The 27,467-nt window shown below is 35.0% G+C and overlaps 1 protein-coding gene across 2 annotated transcripts; it reads right to left on the bottom strand.

The window, feature by feature from the left end:
• On the bottom strand, positions 1-27,467 carry LOC121427823 (sphingomyelin synthase-related protein 1-like). Of its 2 annotated transcripts, none has more exons than XM_041624388.1 (5): positions 27,316-27,467; positions 11,049-11,411; positions 7,776-7,893; positions 7,069-7,219; positions 1-1,152 (listed from the first exon to the last, which is right to left on the bottom strand). In XM_041624388.1, exons 2-5 carry the CDS (start codon positions 11,402-11,404, stop codon positions 854-856), a joined length of 924 nt encoding a protein of 307 aa, XP_041480322.1. In that variant the 5' UTR covers positions 11,405-11,411; positions 27,316-27,467; the 3' UTR covers positions 1-853. The 2 variants fall into 2 exon arrangements, with proteins under 2 accessions (XP_041480322.1, XP_041480323.1); XM_041624389.1 differs by lacking the exon at positions 27,316-27,467 and adding an exon at positions 27,208-27,275.

Genomic DNA, 27,467 nt, shown 5'->3' with positions numbered 1-27,467 from the left:
TTGTCTTTTGCAACGTAGAGGGCAAAAGACACGAACCATACAAACAGAAATCGTACCATGTCCAATGCGCTGATCGTACGATTCCCGTACAATATTCCATGCCATTGCGTTGATCGTGCAATGCCCATTTATTTTACGATGTCCCAGCATTGATCGTACGATACCTCTTCGGTTTATTTAAGGGCTACGATCCAGTGATTTTGAGGGGGAAAATATATATAACTCCGCAGTTAACAAAACTGTAGACCGTACGATGATCGTGAATCCATAGGAAAATCGTATGATCTTTGTACGCCACGCTATGGTGTTCGTACCATTAGCAGGATATGATCACCCTATGGCCACCCTACGATACGATAGTGGACCAAATGTAGACGTCCCGCCTTGTTTTTAGTTTCAATAGCTACGCATACACAAATACGCGCATGTTTGAAGCTCGTCAATGCAACGAGTTGTGTGCGCGAGGGTGATTGTGTGGGGGTGCCATTCAGCCGTTATGTTGGACTGAATATTCTGTGAATACAACATTGGATATGGTCTCCATCTTGGTATAGAGTTGTAATGAAAAAAAAATCAAGATGGCGACGTCAAGGCTAGGCGACAGAATATAATTTTGAGGAACTCGGCGCCCCCAGCACATCAGCCTCTTTACCTTCAGTTTTGACCAGTCATCCTCCATTCCACCAATTTAAAAGTATGAGGCGTCTCATTTTGGTGTTCATAGATTGTTGTCAAGTATAAAACAATCCTCATAACTAAAAGACTGGAACAGAACCATCAACTTGATCAAGGCACTAAAACAAAGTTTAAATTGATATTCCATAGATGTATATTTGATAATGTTTGATAGTTTTTATTTCCCCCTTGTAAAGAAGTGTGAAAGACGGGGTATCTCGAACTCGTTTGGTACGGTGCAGCACACGTTACGCTCGAAATACCAAAGGAAAGGAAACCAGCGGAGTTTATTGCTGCTATTTGTAAAGACGTAGAGGCTAGTGAGTGTGTGATAATATTGAAAGACGACGAAAACGAGAATGACAGCGATGATGACGTCTACCGTGTAGTGTCCCCTGCCAACGATTAGGATGTAGGACCCCACGACGTTGACGACGACTGTAAAACAACGCAAAATGAAGAAATTACTCGGGGAGTCTGCGGGAGAAAAGAAAATGACAGGGTTGAGTTAAGATAAGTAGGTATAATAATAATATGTTATTGCACCCTCATGCGGCAATGGGGAGTCATTTGAAATTATTGAAAACTAAACTGAAGGTCTGGGTAGATAGGTGCCTTATAACCGTGAAAACGACCACTATGCACTCTTAAAACAAATCAGTCAAATTGACTAGACCAGTAGTCAGCTGGGAGCAACTGATATGGCAATCACTGATATTCACATTTCTGACATATATTCTAGTCAGAAATAACTCTTTTCTAGTAAAATATGACTAGAAAATAGTCAAATATGACTAGAATAACAGTTGCTCCCAGCTGACCCTATTAACCAGTCATTTTTGACTGATTTGTTTTTAGAGTGTGGTATTGCAAATGCATGCATGTGACAAACGTATAAATAATAAGAAAGAAAACGAAAGGAAGAACGAGTCAAAGAATGACGTGCAAAAGAGATGATTTTAATAACCTCAGTAGGCCTATACTCTCTCCATATGCATTTTAACCTTTATAATTTCATCAAGCTCACATTTGGGTCATCCTCTTGCTATCAAATAATCCTAATGCCGCGAATGAGTGAAGATTACACTCTAAAACAATTAACAATATTGGGTCAAATGGGAACATTGATGTTGGTTGGGTAAACAGATATGTACAATATTTTGTACATTTTACGCAATCTCGCGTAGAAATAGCCCAATATGGGGTTAAAAAATCTACCCAATACAGTGCGTATCAAAAAACGGGACAGATTTGAAAAGTCTATAAAATTTTTGTTTCAAATAATGATGTCTATATTTTGGTGTTAATAGATGCTCTAAGGTCTTCTCTTTGAAATGCAATTTAAAAAAATAACTTTTATTCATGCTTGAGCGAACACGTGACGTTTTTGTTGGGGGCTCAAAAAGAGGCTTGCGCCAGAATTGCAGAATATGTGTAATACAATGATCAGACTTCTTGCTAATCAGGATACTTCCTCTTGATCTTTTCATCATCTGTGCCACAATTTTCGAATTATGCTGTCATATTTCATTTACAAAGTTATTTATTTAATTGAATTATTTTGTTTTTTCATTTAAACTTCTGTTACCTTTTAATTTTCCTTCATAAGTAACTGAGAAAAGAAGATTTTTTTGTCAACCCAAGCAAGAAGATTTGAATTATTAATTGGGAAAACTTGTGATTATTCAAATCGTTTTATTATGTGAAACAAATAATGTCATGTACCATTAAAAGACATGAATCTATTTTTCAAGGGGTCATTAATTCCTTGACCAAGTTTAATTGCTTGACAGGAAACACAGGAAGGGATTCATGTTTTCAATGACAATGGTGTATTGAGTCAATTTTGAGGGAGCTAGATATGGCAGATCGGGTAAAATGTATTAAAAAGTTTTGAGCCTGCGAAGTGAGCACGCAAATATTCCCATTTTTTTTAATTAAATATCAAATTTTGTGATAGATTTTGACATAATATTCAGAAAATGATATCATATTTTACTTTCTATCTTTCCTTATTTCTTGTCCACTTTTTTTTTAATTGAGGGGGGGGAGCCACCCGAGCGCCCGCCCATCTGTGTGGCTTTGTTCAAAAGGCACCATAACCTTTGTAGCACATAATGAAAGGATTTGAAAAAAATCCATGCTCTCCCATAATTTGGTTGAAAAAAAAATTTAGCTTGAAGAAGGAATATTCAAAGCTAACAGAGAGCATATTAAAAAGAAATAACAGAATAATTCAAGCAAATAAATAGATCTGAAAATGAATTTTGACCGCATGATTTGAAAATTATGGCAAAGATAATGAAATGTTAAGAGGAAGTCTGCTAATTAGCAAGAAGTCCGAACATCATATTACTCATATTCTGCAATTCTGGCGCAAGCCTCTTTTTGAACCCCCAACTAAAACGTCCCGTGTTCGCTCAAGCATGAACGAAACTAAATTTTTTTGATAGCATTTGAAAGACAAGACCTTAGAGCACCTATTAACACCAAAATATAGACATAATAATTTGAAACTAAAATTTTATAGACTTTTCAAATCTGTCCCGTTTTTTTTTATACGCACTGTATAGGATGAATTTTACTCAGTGTATTTAGAGTGTACAGTTAGAATTATTTGTTTTCTATAGAATAGTAGATGCGCGGGCGGGAACAGCGGCTTAAAGGGGAAGTTCACCCTGAAGAAAACTTTCAGCAATATTTTTTTATTATTTTTTCTGCTATTTTTACAATAAACTTTTTGTCAGGGTGAACTTCCCCTTTAAGGGTGTGGGCACGTGATACGACATCCTTAAAGGGATATTCCGGGCTGAAAATAATTATCTAAAATACTGTAAAGTTCACTGTCCGAAATACTGAAAATGTTTATCAAAATCCGATTTATAACCGAAGTTAATGATTCTCTTTAGGTTTAGCAATATTTTGAGAAAAAAGTTTTATGCACATCGTCATGAATGTTCATCAGACGGGCTGATGATGTCACATCCCCACTTTCATTTTTTATTACAAAGTCTTGAAATCATTATCACTTCGTATTTTGGTGCATTATTTTGTGTATCATTATGTCTCCCTGGTAATAAAATAAATTGCAGCAATGAATACAGAACTTATTAAATCGGTTGTCAATCTATTTTTTTGTTCTTTGAGGACGAATTTTAACTAAACACAATTTTATGTGATAAAATACAAAGAGCAAAAGGGGATATTACATAATTGGTGTGCTCATTGAATATTCATGAAGACGTACATAACACTGTTTCACCTAAATAGTGCAAATCTTTAAAATGTCCTATTATAGTTATTCCTTGTCCTATTTTGATCAAATGTTCACAGAGTTTTGTTTGTCTGATTTGTCTTTATCTGTTCAAATCATAGTTTCATCCTGAAGTACCCCTTTAAACTATAACCTTTCACCTGATTTGAGCCAACAATGTTCATAACATTGGTAAACCGGATTAGTAATCTCAGATGCGATCTGAACATCCGGGTCTTGCTTTCGCTTGAGAAAACTAAATTAAAACACGGAAACAGAAATATCAATTTTGATCTACTTAAGTATTTGTCTAGATAAATAATATATTTATTTCGAAGTTCCGTGTTTGACTATTTTTGTTTTTACTTCGAAATGCGAACATACCGGCAGAAATTTATGATTATTGTAATCAATATCATGTTGGAATCATATCCTTTCTAAATATATAATATATAAACATATTCAATAAATCATTATTTGTTGTCATAAAGCATATTGATTGATAATGTAAGGCTGATGTTATTGATCATTATGTGCAATAAATGGTAGGAATGAAGGCGACTGATTACAATAGGCAAAAAAGTCGGGGCTCGAAGTTTGGCATGGCATTTCTGCTCCTGATCAACCCGTATTTTACTAAATACAATGCTCGTTAGTATGGAACTCATTACCAACTTCAATTACGGAGAATGTCTTTTTGAATATTTTCAAAAAAATTCTTAAAGTTTATTTGTTAATATATACAGTGCGTCCCAGAAAAAAACGAAACCGATATTTAGCGATGATTTATCATGACTTAATCATAAATAAAATAGACAAATGACCTATCAATGTAAAGCTGAGAATCTCCTCTTTCATCTGGTATTACTTAGATTATTTCTCTTTCACGCATGAGTGAGCAAACATAATTTGAAAAAGGGACACCAAAAAGTCACTTGGCGGGTCGTATCTGTGTTTTGAAAAGAAAACCACATTTTTAAAAAGTTCAATATCTGCTCTTTAATTTGATACCTCAATTACAGAAAATGGTAAAGAAATAACAAAGTTCTGGTTATTTGAAATAAGGCTTGAATTTCAATAATTTCAGAAAATGAAGAGTTTTTAGAGGCTAGGGTTCAAACTCACTCGACACTCCTTTTTGTTGACGATCAGCCATGCATGAAGTCTTTTGTTACCGTGCGATAGCTTCTGTGGGAAACCGGTGAAAGTTTATTTAATGAAATTAGGGAAATACAAGCATTGTTTCGAGGGATCATAACTTTTAATTCTCGACCATTTTCTGTGATTCTGTGACACCCCCGCCAAGTGAGTTTTTAGCGTCCTCTCTTCGAATTGTTTTAACTCACTCATGCGTGAATGAGGAATAATCTAAGAGTCACCAGATGAAAGGGGAGATTCTAAGCTTTACATTGATAGGTCATTTGTCTATTTTATTTATGATTAAGTCATGATAAATCATCGCTAAATCTCGGTTTCGTTTTGATTTGATTTGATTTGATTTGAATTTATTTTTCCACTTTCGTTTACAATAACAAATCAAATATGACAATAATACATATCAATCAAGAAATAGTTACACAAAATCGAAAAATTAACAATAATTTGTCAAAAAAAAAAGATAACAAAAGTGGGGGAACCTAAATTAAAAGCAAAGCTTGTATTGCTTAGGACCCAGTGAAATAACATTTTTTATTTATACAACATTAACAAAAAAAATAAAAAACAAATTTGTTGGTTGAAAAATACTTGATTTTGTAAGAAAAGAGAAAAAAAATAAATAATGATAACGGTGACAAAATTTATAATAGCAATTATTATGCTATAGTAACTATAATCCTGCGAAGACGTTTTTCTGGGACGCACTGTATATTTCATTTCAATTTAAGCTTTGGCCTATATTTTCAACTCTTCCTGAGAGAGAGGAGAGAGAAATGGGGTAGGGGGAGTGGGGGACAGGGGTGGGGGGGGGGAGCAAGACGTTGACTTCAAATGCATGCGCCATCTAATATTATTATCGTTATTATACATGTATTTGTATTTTGGACTTCTGCCATTTACAAGCATTTTTAAAAAGAGCTTTCTGCAGGTGTTCCATTTTCCACTTATTTCTCTTATAAAATTAATTTGCTATGTTTATGTATTTGATCTTTTTTTATATACATGTGCATTTTAACTGCACATATTTTAATATTTTTAAGGAAAAAAATAATGAATTGAATCAAATCATTGGCCATATATTAATCAAGTGAAAATCTATACTATCATGATTATAAATGTGTTGTGATAAATGAATGAATAAATATATGAATATGAATAAATAATTAAATGATAAAAATAATAAAAAGCCGAATTTTCATTGACCCTAAATGATATTTGACCTTGATCATGTGACCTAAGACTTAAGCAAAATAATAGCCCCTTGTCCACATTTCATGAACTATAATGGATCCGTAAACTTTCAAATTATGATGGCCAAAGTTGACCTTGGTCATGTGACCTGGAACTCGCAAGATGATATTCATTGATGAACTAGATCCACAAACTTTCAAAGTTATGATGGCAATTCAACAAAATATACCCCAAATGACCCTAAATTACCTTTGACTTTGGTCATGTGACCTGAAACTCAGGCAGGATGTTAAGAAATACTTGATTACTTTTATGTCCAAGTTTCATGAACTAGGTCTATATACCTTTTAAGTCAGATGACATTTCAAAAACTTAAACTTAGGTTAAGATTTCGATAATGATTTCCCCAACATGGCCTAAGTTCATTGACCCTAAATGACCTTTGATCTTGGTTATGTGACCTGAAAGTCAGGTAGAAAGGTCAGTAATTCTTGATTACCTTTACCCATAAGTTTCATGAACTAGTCCATACATTTTCTAAGATATAGTCTCACTCTGCTACGCAGGCGAAACAATAACGAGATTGAATGAATTAATGCAAACAGGAGTGAATATATGAATAAATTGTATGTGAAGGAATAAATAAATGAATAAGTAAGTGAGAGATATATAGATATGAATTACTCAATTAGTGAATGAACAAAAAAATTAATGAATATTTTTAAAGATCTTTTTTTTTGCAAAGTTTTGTAATAATTTGGAAATGCATGGCCCATGGGTAGTATACTTACATTCAATAATTATTAGATTGCCGAGTGTTAAAGATGTTATATGTCCACTAAACATGTAGTCTCCGCACATTTTAATACCATTTAAACGCGAGCCAGATTTCATCCATAAAGAAAAGGTGAGCACAAGCCTCTCATAAAAGGAGTCTGTAGGCTGCATGGTGATGAGGAAGCAAAATAGAAATTATGAATTAAATACACGAATTTCATTAAAAGAATTTTCAAGTTTTAATTCATAAGAACATCTTGTCAAATTACAACACAAATATTTTCATTTGGTAATGAATAAAATGAATAAAAGTTGAGATTGTGTTCTTTTTATAAAATGTTCAGTACTTTATTCCAGACTTTACACAAGTTGCCTGATATAATCGGTCTTCATTCTAAGAACATGCAGTATCTGGTGTACAATTTAACACTGGGGTAAATTAATCAGTCCTCTTAGAGCACTTGTCTGGTGTAGAATTTAACACTAGAGTGTAAAATAATTGGTCCTCATTCTAAGAACGCTGTCTGGTTAAGAATTGAACACTAGTGTCAAATGATCGGTTCTCTACAGTCACTGTTTGGTGTATTTAACACTAGTGTAGAATAGTCGATTAACTGAAAACACTGTCTTGCGTAGAATTTAACACCGATGTAAAATACCCAATCCTTTGACTGGCGTAATTTAAACACCAATGTATTCTTTCAGTGTATCATCATCTCACCTGTGTGGTGCATTCACTCGGTGGCGGTAGCACCGGGAGTGCTGTACTTAACATCGTTGATATACGCATGATGTAAACAGTCGCCAAGATTATGCAAAATCTCCGGAAGACAATAGTCCTGTGAAATTACAATTAGAATGATTAAAAAAGAATATGCACAAATAACTAAAGACGCTAGAAAATCCACAAACATGCATCTACTGGGGTAGATTGAAAGCTTTACTTAGACCGTTAGAATTCTAATTTGGCTTTTTTTTTCACTTATCTAACGCACTGTCTCGGAAATGTTTTTAATGTACCTTTAAATGGGCCCTTTTGGGGCACTTTCTTAAATATTATTTTAGTGATTGGCATTTCTCTGGAAAACACGGGGAGGGGGTGCTGCGTATGTTATAGACCATAACCATCATATTGGTGTGCTAATTAGAGAAAATTATTTTTTTTGCTTGTCATTTTTAAATCAAAATCACCGTCATTCTGTAGTTTAAAACTTTTCCCCCAAAACCAGCACCCCATGGCCCTGGGAATCGGAGGGGGGGTGCTGAAATACTGATCCCCAAGAGTTTCCTTGTGGGTGCTGCGTGCATTATTTTTACAAAGGCAGCACCCCAGGGAATTCTGGACGGTGTGACAAAAATGAAACCACTAAATGATCTACATATTTTACAGACCCCCCCATTATTTTTACTTTTAAAATGTTCCCAGGGCCAATCAGCACCCCCCTTTAAAAGAATCGTTCCCAGGGCCTTGGTGATTGGATATCAGAAAATTACTGAAATAGATTGCATTTGAAATTTTCAGCCATTTCCATGTTTTATATCAAAAAGAAGAAGAAAAAAACAAGCAGATAGTTTGATTTAATCGAACACCTAAACAATTTTATTGAAGATCGCAAAAATATCCTTTACAACATTTTTTTTAATTTCAAATCCTCTTTTAATCTGTCTTTCCGTACTCTTTTTCGTTCCTTTAGTTACGTTTGCAATCATTGTCGTTAATAGCTGGGAAGTCGCGAGTCCTTCATTTCCCGTTAATGCGAGTTCTAATGAAAGAAAATAATGCCTTAAAGGTCAAGTCCACCCCAGCAAAATGTTGATTTGAATAAGTAGAGAAAAATAAAACTAGCGTAACACTGAAAATTTCATCAAAATCGGATTTAAAATAAGAAAGTTACGGCATTTTAAAGTTTCGCTTATTTTTCACAAAAAAGTGATATGCACAACACAGTGACATGCTAATGAGTTCAGTCGATGATGTCCATCACTCACTATTTCTTTTGTTTTGTATTGTTTGAATTATACAATATTTCATATTTTTACAGATTTGACCATCGGAACCGACTTGACTGAACCATACAGTGTTAAACTATGCTCATTCCACATGTTCAGGGAGGAATTAATAGCTGTTTCACTTGACAATGAGGAGAAAATTAGAATATTTCATATATCATATATAAAGAACAAAAAAGAGCGTGGATGACGTCATCAGTCTCCTCATTTGCATACCGGCTAAGACGTGCATATAATTGTTTGTGAAATTAAGCGAAACTTTAAAATGTTATAACTTTCTTATTTTACATACGATTTTGATGAAATTTCAGTGTTATGCTTGTTGGATTTTTCTCGTTTCATTCAAATCAATTTTTTGTCGGGGAAGATTTGTCCTTTAAGCTACTGGATTTTTTTCTTACAAGTCTACCTGTACGATTTTACCAATTTTCCTCATCACTTGTGTATATTTTATATCAATTACCTCGAAAGTACTCATCTATCCATATCCTTTGCCATTTTTTTATCCTTTCACATGCATTAGCACAATTACCACAAAGAAATGCTATATTATTTTTGGATCAATTTCTTGTAGCATTATTTTAAAGGATTGACTCCCTGATGTTAACATTATAAACGCTGTATGAGCTTGAAATGGTAGGGGTTTTTTTACTTCCACGCAGGGAGAGAGAGGGGCGTATGCGGGAGGGTATATGTTTGATTGTATCAGAGACAAAAAGAGAATGGAATAAAGGAAGTGAGGGAGAGAAAGGGTAATTCCCTTTTCTGAAACATGAACGGTAAAAAAAAACCGCGTGTAGCCAATTTAGTCATTTTAGTGGGGTTTAATAGGAGTGTCACGTGGTTTATTTCATTATGTTAGTATTCTGTAAGATGCAAACGAGGACCATGAAAGTGTGATTCAACGTTTGAGTACAATGGAAATGTTGAACATCGTACCGTATATGTGCTTAAAACATTGAATTGGTATCGAACTACATGATTTATGGGATTAATGTTAACAATTATCAATCGATAAACTGTAAGCCAGCAGTCAATATTATCTTGATTGTCGGTTTCGATCTCTGAATCAATAATATTTTTCTCAATAGCCGTCAATATTTCTCATTCGAAACAATTACAAAAAAAGATGTTTAATCGGGGGATTAAGGGATTTTGGATACGGGGAAACCCATACTGGATACAACGTGGCTGTCGTGGCATATACTTTTTGTTAGAAAGCTACACTCCTTGTAATGGTATGTCCCTCCGCCTCGGATAATATACTTCTTTTCAACAGTAAGTTGATGAAGTTGATGAAGACTAGTTTTCATTAAAATCTGCTGAAAATTAATGGAAAGTTATAGGTTTCGAGTTAACTCACTCGGTAGTATTCATCGTCATGAGGTTGTTAAATAAATTTAAATGCGGTCATGGTACTGGCGTACAGATAGCGGGGGCTAGGGACCATATCCCTCACCCCCCAAAAAAACCCGACGAAGAATACAAAGGGCGAAAAAAGGTAATGATTTAAGGGGGAGAGGGTAAAATATGATGATGTTCTCTAATTATTTTGTCAAAATCTATCACAAAATTATAATTTTGTATTAAAAGGGTAAAAAAAAAATGCTCACTCGCTTTGCTCCCTCAATACTTATTAGAAAAATTGCCCCATATGTTATATCTAGCCTCTCAAAATTTGACTCATTACGGCCGTGGTGGTATTACCGTGGATATGACTATACACTGCAAATACTCTGGTGTTGATTTAACATCAGCCCGGAATCTATATATGTCCACACCAGAGAAATGTTAAACAACACCAGTATCGTTTTTGGTCTAACACCAGATAGGTGTTTATACAACACCAATTAATTAGTATAAAACAGCATCGGTTTGATTCCAAACTGGTGTTGTTTCAATACTTCTCTGATGTGGACATATATAGATTCCAGGCTGGTGTTAAATCAACACCGGAGTTTTTGCAGTGTGGTGAGTGATTTACCTATGTTTATGAAAGACCAATAGGCCGAACATGACGAAAGCTAGCACCATAATGCAGACCTCAGCGCCCTTTGTCCCCCAGGTAATATTAGGCAAATTGTCCATAAATCGGTCGGGGAGGGGCGGGTGTATGTGACGATCGGGTGCTTCCCGGTGTGTGACGACAGTAGCATAGCACATGGTGAACACCACAATGTTGAGATAGACGTAACTCCACAAGGTTTTCCAATATTCCGGAATAAGAGTCTTGTCGGTGGGGCGTTGGTAACCATTAGTTTGGTTGTAGTCGGTGATGGAGACCGTTATGCCATTGAGTGGAGTGGTAGTAGCTGGCTTGTGGTTTGATGACTCCTCCATACTAGATCTGCACAATACAAAATATATGAAAGTAATAATCGTAATAGAAGTACATGTACACGTAGTGATAGCATAAAAATAAGTAAAAGTAGTAGTAGCAGCAGTAGCAGCAGTAGTAGTAGAAGTAGTAAAAGTAGAAGTAGTAGTACACTCTAAAAATGAAGTGCTAATTCAGCTCTTAAAAGCACTCCGAAGTGCAGTCACTATATACACGCTCTTTAAGAGCTGAATTAGCACTTCATTTTTTAGAGTGTAGTAGTAGTTATAGCAACAGCACTGCAAAAGTAGAAGTGGTAGTAGTAAAAGTAGAAGTAACAGTCGTAGGTAGAAGTAAATGTAGTAGTATTACCCATAACTACTATGAAATGCTATTTATACTACTAATTGGAAAGGATTATAATAATTATAGTATTAACTGTAATAATAGTAACAAGTACAATAATGATGAAAATAATAATAACAAATAATGGTAATACTAATATCATATCAAAATGTCACAATTATTATAATTAACATAACAATAAAAACAAATATAACAAAACAATAACAATTGTTATGATTGTGATCATTATTTAAACAAATATTGGCAATGTTACCCGCATAAAAGTCAAAGCCAAAGTTCAATAATGATTACATTTCTGGCATAAAGCCACAAGTAAACTTAGTTGTCACTTTATTCGAAAAGTTCAGGAAGATAAATATGTTGATCAATTACAATCATCGTTAGCAAGCCTTTAGGCACAATAAAATTTGGGCAAAATATGACTAAATATAATTAAGGTGAAAGATCACTCGGCTATGACTATATGAATTGAAGCAGAATCAGGAAGAATGAAGTTACTAGATTTTTAAAAATTACAAAACCCTTTTTTAATACTTGTGCTAAAGTATTCTTCTTATTATCATTATTGCAGAATAAGAATGAACTATCTTTTCCTCTAGAATTTAACCCAAGTAGACTTTGTCCAGGGGCATATAACACAAAGCTTATTAGCAATGGTTGTAAAACATTTTTCTACAACTGATTTCATTGACTGCAATATACAATCAATCGTGGAAATCAAGCGTACAATTAATCGCTAACCGTGTTTTTCATTATTTTTTAAACATTACTGCGGATCCTCTTACTATTACCGTTACTGCTGCTGCTATTACTACTATTTCTACTACTACTACTACTACTACTACTACTACTACTAATGATACTAATACTACTACTGCTACTACTACTACTACTACTAATACTACTACTAATAATAATACTAATAGTACACTTACTACTACTACTACTATTACTAATAACAATGATACCCCTGCTACTTCTCCTACTGCTACCACTACCACTACTACTACTATACTGATACTTATACTATTACTACTAATAGTAGTAGTTCTAGTTCTTCTACTACTACTACTATTACTAACTACTATTGATACTGATCTCGAATGCTTAGTTCATGCAGATGATACCGTCTTGCCTTTTTTTTAATGTTGATGAAATACAAAATAATGTGCAAATTGGTCTACAGGTAGCAGAAAAATGGTGTACCAATAATAAAGTGACACTGAAGTTTAAGAAAACAAACTTTATGTTCCTAGGCACTCGACAAAAACTTTCTAATCTGTATTTAATGCTCTACAATCAGCACATCGGTACAGTAAAGAAATTTAAATATCTTGGTGTCATGCTTGATGAACAATTAGTATGGAAAGAGCACATCGACTACACAGCCAATAAAGTATTTCGAAGGATAGGGGTTTTAAGACGATCTGCAAAACCGATTTAACCAAATGAAATTTTGAAGATGTTATGTTGTTCATTAATCATGCCACTTCTAAATTACACATCTACTACTAGTAGTACAAGTACTACTACTACTACTACTACTACTACTACTACCACTACTACTACTACACCTTCTACTACTACTACTACTACTACTACTACTACTACTACTACTACTACTTACTACTAATACTAATACTACCACTGCTACCATCACTTATACGTATACTACCTCTTCAACAACAACAAAAACTACTACTACTACTATTACTATTACTGCTGCTACTACTACTACTACTACTTCTACTACTACTGCTGCTGCTACTATCAAAACTTTTAAAAGTTTTTATTTGCAATAAATCCAATGTAATAATTTTTCATGTTTATAAATATGTATGTACTTTGGCAAGGCCCTTCAAGTGCAGGCTAGTTGACTTGAACGGGATAAATTTACCCTGTCTTTTTGTTAAAAGGAAACATAAATAGACATATAAATAATCATCTATCATAGCCATTTTAGGCAAGGAGTGAATTAGTTATACAAAAGATCAATACGGTTTCATAACCTATCGTATACGTATATAAGTTTGAATGAATATATGGATAAAAGCTTAATTAATCCATACTCTTTGATGCATATTTTAATTGACCAAATCGAGACATCGTTTGCCTGAGATCACTTTTACCACAGAATTAGTATCTCGAAGTAATCATGGTAACACTGTCAATTCTATCATACTATTTTATTTTATTAGCAAGAGTAATTACCAACAGGAATGTAATAAATTTATATGAAAGTGAAGTTCTTGCTTACATCGAAGATAATCGGGGGAAAATGCGAAGAATATAGGCTCAGCGTCGTGTGGTCCAGTGGTTAGAGCATTACTCACAATTGCAAGGTTGTGAGTTCGAATTCCTACTCTGCCATTGTGTCCAATTTGATATGTTATATACCAGCCTGTCGAGTTCCTACGGGAGTTACCATTAATAAGTGTAACTATGGTAATAGGTGAACTTTAGAGTATAAGCTATCATAAGCAACAGTTTTCTTATAATAATAATAATATGGGGTATTTATATTGCGCACATATCCACCTTGTTAGGTGCTCAAGGCACTCCTATATTACCTGGCTAAGCTAAAGGCGTTCATAGCGCAAACAGCATTTTAAGGAATTACTTCCTACAGGTACCCATTTATCTCACCTGGGTTGAGTGCAGCACATTGCGGATCAGTTTCTTGCTGAAGGAAATTACGCCATGGCTGGGATTCCAACCCACAACCCTCTGTTTCAAAGTTCGAAGACTTATCCATTGGGCCACAACGCTTATAATGAGCTAATATAAGTAAAATGCGTGAGCTCGTATCTGGTTATTTTATATGAAATCCTTTTTAAAGCACATATGTGGTCAATAGGCCAGTTCGTAGTTACTTCATGGACAATTTGGGTCAAATGACCTTTCATTTCTTTCATTATGATTCCAAAGCAAGATATTACATAACCATATCTTATATAACTGGATGAAGAAATTGAATAGAATATACAATCAAGACATCAAAGTTGGTGCTTATCTCCTTATATTTTAATAAACCACCATGTCACGTTAGTACCGATGACCTTCCTCTGATCATGCGCAGAATCTTCTGATCATGCGCAGAGTGTAACTACGAACTGGCTTATTAATATCCAGTGAGTAATATCAAGACTATCCTTTATACCCCCTCCCTATTGGTTTTGATTGATTTTGCCGTATAGCTGGTAACTCGTGATAATTTTAACGGATGTGCATGTACATATTAACCCTCAGTGATTTTTAGAAGTTTACATAGGTACTGTTTGGCACAGATTATTTATTGTAGTCCTATTTTCTGCCCTTTCTTTTCTTCTAAACTTTGGAAATGTGATTATTTTTTTTTATTTCTTGTATAATGGTCTCATTGAATAACTGTAAAAAATGTACTTTTATCTGACTCTTAACTAAAACTTAAATAATAAAAAAACTATGGTAATACGTTTGGGGGCCTAATTACTTATTCGAAAGGTTATAAACATCAGCCGTACACAGCAGTGCTTTTACACCGGTGTTAAATTGATGGTGTTAGTTTTACACCTATAGGTGTTATTACAACATATTTGGTTGTTACATTTACACGCTTTGGTGTTATGTTCAATCTCTAGGATGTAATTTTAACACCTCAGGGTGTGGTCCTCTATTAACACCAATTGGTGTCAGTTTTAACACCGCAGTTTTTACAGTGTAATTTTATGTTATTTCAGATAAGATTATACATCGAATAAACATGTCCCGTACAGTAGTATCGGTATGTAATATAATATACGATTCATCGAAACCATGCATAATCCAAATCCATAAAATAATCACTAAAAAATTTTTGTCACATCATTGTGATCCATACTCCCAAGTATAATGAAAATGATGAGATATATAATTACTCTCCAAATTCCTCATTAAGTTTTACCAATAAAAACTTTATATATAGATGAATAAGACGATGAATATTGAAACGGATTTCAATTATCCTTGAGCTGACTTCTTGCGGTCATGATATGTACTTTGAGGCTTTTAGACCTCAAAGCCTATTAAAATAATAAGTTTATCATTTAGAGAGCTTTGTCATTACTAGATTTCCGTATCAAGTATCACATGATCTCTTCATATTTTATAAATATCCATGACTCCAGTAAATGCTGATCAAAAAAGATATGACCAATAATTTACTAGTACTAGTACCTTAGACTCTTCTCTTATTGTGACGTTTGCCTACGTCATAATGGTGGTCTATTTATATAAGTGATGTGGACTCGCGCAACAGTCTCACCAGCCACACAACTCGAGTCTGACCAAAATTATAACGTATATCATCCGCCGATTTAGAATTTGCTTCGGTAGTGTGACTGTATCACTTCTGTTTTTTTTCTCGCGGGTTTAGATGCGTTATTTCAAAGCTGTAATGCTTGCATCCCTCCATTTTTCGTGCAAGGTGAGGAGATAGTGAAAGATGGCATATTATGTTGACTGCTATCACATAATGGAATTATTGGTGTGGAAGTTATTCAAAATACATCTAATATGAAAACACTGATATAACAGTTCATTAGACTATATTCATCTTAGCAATGCCTCATATGGGCGATGAATGCTCGTGAAATATTTACGAACATGTGAGCTCATTATTATTTGTTATGAATTCATCACTAATATTTATTTATGTATATTGATAAAAGAAATACACCGTTAAATAAAAAGATCAAATTGAAGAAAAAAAAATATATATATTTTTAACTTGGTAAATATGCCATAAATGCCAACAGATTTCACCGGCTTTTTTTTTGCACACGGCGTAAAATCTCAATAAGGAAAACAACAATGAATTATACTCATTGGAACACAATCATGAATAATTATTGTCATCATGTATATTATTCCATGCATTATTCAAACATTTTATAAAAACAAACATATGAGTTAGCCTAGGGGCGGATCCGCGATTTTTCGAAGGGGGGGGGTACATTTTCCCAGGGAAAAATTTGACAAGCAAAAAAAAAAGGTCTTCACTTTCAAGGGGGCGCACACTTCTGTCTTAACGGCATTTTTACATTACAAAATTTTAATTGTGCCTCTCAAGGGGGCGGGGCGGCACTAGCCAGCCCCCTCCCCTAGATCCGCCAGTGAGTTAGCCAACTATACGTTTCATATTTTTATAAAACGATAAAGTAGTTGGTATCTATGTCTCTCGCCAGAGAATGATGCAGAAGGTCTTCTTGACAATTAATATCGCAATTCCTATATCATTCATCTTCAGTCAAATTAGTGAGTGCAATGCTCTTGTTTTGTTGATAGTCATTTCAAACAAAAAGTACAACAAATCGTTCTTGTTGGATCAAGCATGGCAATAAATCTCAATCAAGTTTTCTGGAGCGACACATTTCACCTGTGTAATTTGAAGTCGTCCTTTCTTGGTTTACCGTGGATTCCATTTTCGTTTATAACAGTAAATTCTGTTCAAATGCTCATACAAGATTTACAGGGGCTGGGGCTTCAGGTGTTATACACAACATTGCTGCTTTGTTACTTTAACAGTTCTCTATTGGTGTTAAGTTCAATCTGCCGGGTGTAATTTCAACACCCTAGTTAATGCTTTTTATACAGTGTATGGGTATACCGGGCGTGGGGGCTCAGTGGTTATAGACCATCCGCCCCATGATCGGGAGTCCATTGGTTCAATCTCCGAGTCAATACAAAAGACAAAAGTCATACAAAAGACTTAAAATATGGGACCTTCTGACTTCTTGTCAGGCACTCAGCATTATGAGAATGGAGAAGGGTTATAATAAGATATGTTATGCAGGGCTCGCTGGAAGAACAGCTTCCATGCAGCTGAGCATTGCTAAAGTACTTTGCTACCCTGTGTAAATGAGTACTAGACTCCTGAGTTGGTATTTATGCATGAAATGACACAATTATACATTCATAAGTCAAGTTTTTTATGGGTATTCCTATATGCATATTACATTCACCCATATCGTTTAGTATGTAGACACCTGCAAAGTGAAAACTAGTCATATCTAAAATGACCAAAGTAAATATACCATTAGTAAGAGCAAACACATCAAAAGTATAATAGGCGTCGTAATTTTGCCAAACAAGGGACAAAGGGCCAGGGGTCACGAGACTTATATACTTAATTCAGTAAAAAGCAGCCAAGCGCCGGAGATTTACAATTTAGAGCGAACACTCAAAGTTCACTTGGTATCACGGGCCTAAAACATTTTCCATAGAGTCGTATGTTAAAGTGGCATTTGAAATTTAGGGGTCAAATGTTTACTGCCAGTGCATAGTACATTTATCCGACAATCCATATCTGACCAGAAAAGGCATTACATCTCCCGAGGAATCAAATGTATCACTTGAAACAGTTAAATAGCCTTCGGCCAATCAAATATAGTTTCAAAGTTGGTGATATTTCTTCCCACTTTAGGAAAAGTAAGTTCAGTTAGTGTGGTTACCCTTCTTAAAATCATTGTTAGATGGACAACCATGACAATGCACAATCAGCTAGAAATCAGGCACGGTTCCGACCTTTTGTTTAGTGAGTTTCTGTTTGTTATTATTGACACTTTTTCCTCCATGCAAAGATTGCACAAGTTACCGTAGATTCAGTGTTCGTTTCCTTTAGATTCCATGGGCCGATTGCACGAAATGGTCTTTCCAAGGACCGTCTTTCGTGTCGCCCATCTTTTATGACACGCTATAAGCGGGGTGTTTCTGAAATTTATGATAAAGAATAAGATTTGTTAGCTTGCTATTAAATCAAATTTTATACAATTTCATGATATATCATATCATTTTATAAACAAATATTCTGTTAATTTTAACGGACGAATGAAATATGTTAGGAGATAATTTATTTAAAATGCGTTTCACATGGCGCATCATAAAAGATGGGCGACACGAAAGACGGTCCTTGCAAAGACCCTTTCGTGCAATCGGCCCCATATGTATTTTGAGAGTTGAGTTTCGTTCCGGCATCTTTCATGCTTAAATGATTTGATGTGGTTTCTGTATCTATCTTTGAATGTCCTCCTGCAAGCCCGAAGTAGCGTTTCTCTTCGTATCAATTTGTCTGACCATTTGGGAAAAGGGAATTAACCCCAAGTACCCGAAAAATTGGGTCCAGTTTACCTGATGGTTTGTGACAATCATTGCAAAATTATCGGCGGGTAAACTGGACCTGGCGCTTTGGGATCGAGGGGCATTTTGGTTTCATCGTGGGGTGCAAATTCCATTTGTCGTGAAAAGCGAATACAAAAAGAGTCAATGGTGCACGGATTCATGGACCGTGTACCATGTGTACTGGATGGGCGAATTCTATGACGGCCTTTGTGTTATCCCATTTATTAAAAACCTATAGGGTAATGAAGTTTATATACATACATGGTGGAAGGGAGTCATATATTTCGCGGGGGGGGGGAGTACTCCTCATACTTAATTCAGGCGGGGTCTGCTATTAAAGGGACTACTCAACCTTCATGGTTGTCCACTTTAATTCCCCCCGTCACACACTTTTTTCTTAAGTATACACACCTCGTTACCAATAATACATACAGCATTTCCATTTATTTGAAAGCAGGATAAAAGAGCATTCGGTAGATTAAATACCCTGCTCACAGGCATAGGTGCCGCGGATCGAACCCCGGACTTTACATGTATAGCCAGGCACCTTAGACCACTCGGCCACGGCACCTCTACACACCACGCACAGTCACACACCCCCCTCACACCCTCGGGCACACTTTATGAGAAGCAATGTTTGCACAGTTGCGGTATCACTCTGAACACCTGACTTTTCGCATTTACTACGAAGACACTCTTTACAACGCACCAATTCCTTTGAAAATGCAATTTGAATTACAATGGATGGCTGAGCGGCCTTTGTCGAAAGTTGGTGGACACCGGGACAGCATCAGAATCTCTTGACTCTGGAAAACGACATATTTGCAATTGTTCGTCCGGTGCAAATCTTCGGATGATCTGCTGCCCCAGTCCACCAACTTTCGACAAAAAGCCTCTAAGCTCTCCATTGTGATGTCACTCATTCTCAAAGGAATCGATGCGTTGTAGAAATTGTCCCCGTAGTAAATGCGAAAACTCCCTAATACCACCAAAACTATATACGGCAGATGAGTCGAACCTATAACTGAACCGTCAGACACTGTACATCTCACAAGATCAAATGCACAGTTCAAACGAGACAGTTGATGATGTCCCTATTTCTTTTGTTTTTTATTGTTTGAATTGTACAGTATTTCATTTTTTAATAGATTTGACAAACAGGACCAACTTAACTAAATCATATATAGCATTAAACAATGCTAATTTCACATGTTCAGGGAGGAATTAATCGTTGTCTTACTTGACAATGAGGAGAAAAATAGAATATTCCCTATTTTATATATCAGAATACAAAAGACAATAATGGTGGATGACGTCATCAGTCTCCTCATTTGCATACCTACCAGGATGTGCGTAATAACTGTTTTGCGAAACTTCGCACAATTTTATTTTACATCCGATTTTGATGAAATTTTTCTGTATTATTTTTATGCTCTTTTTATTCGAATCAACTTTTTGTTGGGGTGGACTTGTCCTTTAAACAACGCATCGTTTAAGTGTGAAAATGAGACAATAATGGTCCGTGACGCAGTCATAATAAATAATATCATGTCATACTTCCCCATTCTGCTTTTGCAATCAGGGTAGCTAATGTGGGCTATTTTGGACGCTGACATGATGTTCATCAATATGTACAATCTTATCTGGTGTCGCTGTCTTATCAGTCAGAACACCTACTTAAGCTACGTGTCTGATAAATCTTGAGATTTGCATTTCTAACCCTGGTAAGCACAAGTTAAAGGGGAATGAAACCTTTGGAACAAATAGGCTTGTGTAGAAACAGAAAAATCAAAGAATAAGAATAAAGAAAGTTTGAGAAAAATCGGACAAATAGTGAGAGAGTTATGAGCATTTGAATATTGCAATCACTAATACTATATATGGAGATCCCCACATTGGCAATGCGACAAGGATGTGTGATGTCACTGATGAACAACTTTCCCTTTGGTGGACTGTAAAATACCCTCAAAATGTCTCTTTTTGCTTTTTCTTATGATGTAACAAACTCTTTATCCATGATGTATTCTTAAAAAAATATGTATTACATGCCCTCATGTAGACAGAACACATGATTTATGGATAGATGTGATAAAAGAGGCAATTCAAGTGAAATATATACTAAAGTAATGGGGAGAGTTGTTCACAAGTGACATCACACATCTTTGTCGCATTGCCAATTTGCTATCTCCATAGCATTAGTAATCGCAATATTCAAATGCTCATAACTTTCTCATTATTTGTCCGATTTCTGTCAAACTTTCGTTGATCTGTTTCTTTGATTTTTCTGTTTTCACACAAGCTATCTTGTTCCAATGGTTTCATTCTCCTTTAAGAAAACAATATCATATCAGAAAAATTGCAGGTAGCCCCAATAGCATTTTGTAAGCCTCTTATAACAAAATGCCACTCCCAATTCAGATATGGTTACAGTCCCGTGAGTATATAATCATGTTACTTTAATTATCTAGTCCTGCGCGTTAGCACTTTCAATAAATTGAAAAAAAAAATTATGTCAGGAAGACCGTAGGTAGAACTTATACCATAATTTAAGCCTCAAATACCAAACAGCTCCTCCCAATAAGAATGAATAAGTGAAATATTAAAGTACATACTTAAAATGTGTTTGGGTGTCACAATAAAGCACCCCCTAAAAGAAGGTAATTGCCTGAATTTACGAAAAATGGGCATCACTATTCTCCAGTTTTCTTATATTAGTTCTCTGTTTAAAGTATTTTATTTATGACAAAAACCGAAAAAGAGATCAACCATTTTGATCTTTTGATATTGGAATTACATCTTATACTGTGTGTGGAGCGTTGTGGCCCAGTGGATTAGTCTTCGGACTTTGAAACAGAGGGTCGTGGGTTCGAATCCCAGCCATGGCGTAATTTCCTCCGGCAAGAAATTTGTCCACATTGTGCTGCACTTGACCCAGGTGAGGTAAATGGGTACCTGGCAGGAATTTATTCCTTGAAATGCCACCGCGCTGTAAAAGGCTGCGGGGCTAAAGCCAGGGTAATAATATCCAATGCAGTGCAAAGGGACGCATTTGGCAGTGATATGCGATATATAAGCATGTTGGTATTATTATTATTTTGTTAATATAGTTGAGGACCCCATTGGAAATAGGCAATGTCGGCTTTCATAGGCTATCCTGTCACGTAATTTTGATGCTTTATGTTCTTCTTTTACCTGTTTAAATCGTATCCGACATATAAAATCAATCAATCAATCAATCATGCTATAGAATGATAAGATAAGTTACCAATAACAATAAATTTTAGTAGTTTTTTATGTCTATAAAAAAGAAAAGAATTACATATAGTTTGTCAGAAAACAAAGGATGGAAAGTGAGACTGGGTAGTAACTTGTCTTTATCGGTACTTATATTTTTGCACAGCTTATATGCAGTCCGATATTACTTGTAAAGCATACTCTTTACTTCCGCAAGTGGTAATTTAGATGAATTATGATAATATTCACTGGGAAATCATATTGAATTCGTTTTGAGATGATTGCCGGGCCCTGTTGCTTAAAAAATTATATCAATTTGGTAACTTTGCCATACAATAGTAACTTGCATAATCCTTGATTTTGATTGGTTGGTGATCAGCGTTACCATAGTTACCATCGGATGACAAAGTTACCTTGTGCAACGGGGCCTGGTTCGTCAAGACTCTCTAAAAGTATATTTGAATACAAGTCTATTGAATTTATCTTCATGATCGATACAAGCTAAAGAAAATTGTTTTATCGTGCAAAAGTTATACCGGATGATGTGCCAAAGTTAATTTGTTCAATTTGGCGCCAGACTAAATTTTGTGTCACACCTATTGTCGTCTAACTAAACTGACGATCACTATGACTGACATTTGTTTATTTCCACCATTTTCTGTAAATTCTTTACATATTCGTATAAAGTCATCATGGAGATTTCGAATAAAACATTGAAATACAATTAACTCTTGCGACGTTCGCCGATAATCAATCAAATTAACTTACCGTTATTCCTGTTCAGCCTGTGCACAAAATTCACTATGAATAGCTATCCCAACACTCTTCGGAAAAGAGGCATTTTTTGTAGCAATATACAGCTTTCACACCCATCCACTAGTGACGCAGTGTAGTAGACCCTTTTTTGTGGGGGGGGGGGGGTTACAAAACGGTAAAATTCTTTAATCTCTACATTTTTCATGGATTCTTTCCAAATTTGTACAATTCTTTTTTTTTACTCTTGACAAAACCAAATAGATGCCAAGGTAAATATCTCCTCCTAGTGTTCCCCCCTTCTTCTTTATTTTATGATAAAATGCATTTTCTTAAACTGTCTTCTCTTTTTTAACCTAACACTGTACGTGCATTATTTATTGCTTTGTGATTGTTCTTATATAGTATAACGGTTTCGGAAATAAAGTCTACCACAGTGGCGGACCGTGACCCGGAGGAGACAAAGCATTGGGGGGGGGGGGGCACGGCATTGTTCACAAACAATGCAGTGCCCCCCCCCCCAATGCTTTGTCTCCTCCGGGTCACGGTCCGCTACTGGTCTACCATAAACAAACTTTTGTATTGAATTAATTTTGACTTCCAAAATAGCCTAAAGTCGAACACATTGGGTATTCATGCTGAATTCGTGATGAGGAATAAAATTGCAAAATAGGTATCAGTCTTTATAATATGAAACACTTCTAGCCCGTTTAGTTAACAGTAACATATTTTACAAGTTATTTGATATTTAATAAAGTTAATTATCATCTATATAGAGTGTTTTAGCGATGCATTAACAACGCGTATTTCGGTCTGTTTCAATCATCTGTGCGTTACCAGAACGTATCCCTGATAGGACCGAAATTCGAAGAATATCTCATAGGCTCCTGTACAAATTTTACTATTGAATATGAGAGCATATTCAACAGTATAGTGCACATGCGCGAATGCGTGAAATATATCTGGTATTCCATTTGGAGCCATCCAATATAATACAATATTCCTTTTCTCCGTTATCAATCCATCGAAAATATTTAGAAAACAGAATTAAATGAAAGGGTGTCACATTTCCATTTCCATTTATGCTCTATATTATACTGTTGTTGTTTTTTTTTACGAAGTAAGAATGCCCTTCTGTAAAATTGTATTTGATTTGTATTGTTTTATATTACTTTGTATTATGTTTTGAATGGAAATGAAATAAAAGAATTGAATTGAATTGAATTATAACTTCAAAAATATTAAGGCTTATGAACGCATAACCAAAGTGACAAAAAAATAGTAACCGATTCATCACCTGGCTTTACATCTGCAGCACTGGCGTACATATGGGGGGGGGGCTGGTTGCATGGACCCCCAAAATTTTCCCGGCCGAGAAAAAAAGGGAGAAAAGTAGTGAAATATTATATGATACCATAATGTCAAATTAGATTTTTTTTTGCATCAAAAAGATCTCAATTTTCGCTCGCAATAAGCGTTTTTTTTAGGGGGTTGAAAATTTCACACCACCTGCCTTGTCTGCCCCCAACCCCCTCAAAAACTTTTGGCTTGTTACTCTCTTGATAAAATTTATGTTTTTTATGTATTTGTCAATGATCGTGTAGCAAAATCAAATATTCATACTCTTTTGTATGATTTGTCAGTCTCAAAATTCAATCAAACAAACATTTTTACCATCTGTCATTCAATATTTAACAAACCTCTTGTTCATGTTTCTTACCATTTTGTTTTATGTTACGATGGCTGTCCAGATAAAATTCAGGGTTTTTAATACAACGGTGGAAATTTCCATCCTTTTCCAGTGCCATTTACTGGTTATTGTTGTAATTATATATAGAATGGAATGATGTAAAGCTTAATTGAATCGCATTAATTTGAATCGGTATCATCCATATATCCCATGTGCACGGTGATACCCAAAATAATGCAGGGGTAGTCTGGTTGAGATATTTTATTTTCAGAAACGCTGTTTAAACTTTCAAGCATGTTGTTTAAGTCTGTCACTCTAACAACTAATGTTTAAAGTTTAAAACAAGTTGATTAAACTTTTTAAACTATTGCATGGCAAAAACTGTGGTGTTAACCGGTGTACATAGAGGACCACACCAGTTATTTTACACCGGTGTTAAATTGGTGGTGTTAGTTTCACACATATAGGTGTTATTACAACACCTTTTGTTGTTACATTTACACTCTTTGGTGTTATGTTTAATCTCTAGGGTGTAATTTTAACACCTCAGGGTGTGGTCCTCTATTAACACCAATTGGTGTCAGTTTTATCACTGCAGTTTTTACAGTGTGTTTAAAGTTTTAAACAGGTTGTTTACTCATTTAAAACGATTATTTTAAAAGTTTAAACAACTTTTTGAATAGTTTAAACAATAAATGTCAGAGTGACAGCGTTAAACAACATGCTTGAAAGTTTAAACAGCCTGTTTACAGTGCTTTCAACCTCAGATACAAAATAAGTGGTCTTTCCTTGCATTTTCCGTAGCGTGAACGTATTTCTTAAATGAATATAGAATTCATGTGGGTGAATGTGGACCACGAAATATTGAATTATGCCCAAACTTTACAGGCATAAGCTAACATTACAAAGGTCTTTATTGAATAATACTGAACTTTGATTCATATATTTGATATTGTACGCATGGATGAAAAAAAAAACATTCAGGGGAGCGTTTCATCAACATTTATGTCCAACAAGTTGTCAGATCTGACAACTTTCCCCGATTCTGATTGGCTGAGAGGTACTGTTGCTATGGTAATTGTCGGACAAAAGAGGACTTGTCGGATAAAATCCTTTCATGAAACGCTCCCCGGGAATGAAAAAAAGACACATAATTCATTCAGACAATTTCAAGATATATGTGACTGGAAAATCAGCATTTTCATCAGCTTCATCACATTCATCATCCTCATCGTTCATCATCACCACCATCATCATTACAACCATTACTGACTTTACATGGACATAAGCTGTATGCTAGGTATCTTGCAAATTTGTATTCATTTTTAGTTATACTATGCATGCATTGAAATTTTGAATATTTTTCATATTGATGATGCATTTACGTTATACACATACATGTACCTCCCTATAAGTTTTTGTAAATGGCACGTACATAGCATGCACAATTTAACATCATTCTCTATACGTTTCCCAAGGAATTGGATGGCACGATTTTTAAAGCGCTATAACAATGATCAAACAATAAATTCAGGTACCCATTTAGCTCATTGGAGTAGAGAAAAAAAAATCTTTCTGAAGGAAATTAGGGATTCGAATCCACGGATCTCTGTTTCAATGTCCAGGGACTTATACACACTGTCACAACGCGTGAATTGTATTATTAACATTTGCATTTCTATTATTATGACCAATATTTTTGTAATTATTTTCATTATTGCTATTGATATTACTATCAAGTATTAGTTTTAGCAGCAGCAGCAGCAGCAGCAGTAGTAGTAGTAGTAGTAGTAGTAGTAGCAGTAGTAGTAGTAGTAGTAGTAGTAGAAGTAGTAGTAGTAGAAGTAGTAGTAGTAGTAGTAGTAGTAGTAGTAGTAGTAGTAGTAGTAGTAGTAGTAGTAGTAGTAGTAGTAGTAGTAGTAGTAGTAGTAGTAGTAGTAGTAGTAGTAGTAGTAGTAGTAGTAGTAGTAGTAGTGTCATCATTACTGTTATTGTTAGCATTATTATCAATATCATTATCATCATTATTATCATAATCACCATTGTCGTCATCATCATTATCATTCTTATCATAATATTATCACCACAACTACTACTTCTGCTAACTTATACTCCTACTACCCCTACAAATACTACCATTACTACTTTTACTACTACTACTACTACTTCTACTACTACTACTACTACTACTACTACTACTACTACTCCTCCTCCTACTCCTCCTCCTACTACTACTACTACTACTACTACTACTATCATTTTCATTATTACATTATCAATATTGCCACGAATTATCAATACATAACCATTGCAAACATTGTCATTTTGATCATTATCTTGGAACTGAAAAAAAGAAGCAACAAGTTGACGAGGTATGTTTCTGATCGACCAATGTAAAATTGGTATATATCACACAGTAGCCCGATGTCTAACATAGTAACATGTGCTCACATAGGTAAAGTATGTACATAACATCGTGATCATACATGCATTATTTTGAATGGCAACCACGACGAATTAAAAGTATATGTATCATTATGAAATGAAAATAGAAGAATAAATGCAATACATGAATACGCCTCTGTTTTATAATATTTTTCATAATAATAATAATATTAATATTTTCTACATTACGATTCAACTTACTAGAGTTTGATACGAGGAAACCATCCTTGCACACAAGTTTTGCTTGATTTATATATCGCAAAAGATACGACATATATTCTTATGCGAATATTATACGAAATATGTTACCTCTGTTATCGCACCACCACGCCTCCTCCACCTAATGCTCCAAGACGGGAAGAAGAAGCAGTCTGTACGTTGGGGAAGATCCAAAAAGCACGGCCTGATAGTCTGAGCACGGTATTGATGTGACGACACACCGAACTCCAAGCAGATTCCCT

Source organism: Lytechinus variegatus, chromosome 14, assembly GCF_018143015.1.
Source record: "Lytechinus variegatus isolate NC3 chromosome 14, Lvar_3.0, whole genome shotgun sequence".
Classification (NCBI taxonomy): domain Eukaryota; kingdom Metazoa; phylum Echinodermata; class Echinoidea; order Temnopleuroida; family Toxopneustidae; genus Lytechinus; species Lytechinus variegatus.
Note: the sequence above shows the minus strand (reverse complement) of the source record. Positions and strands in the feature narration are given on the sequence as shown.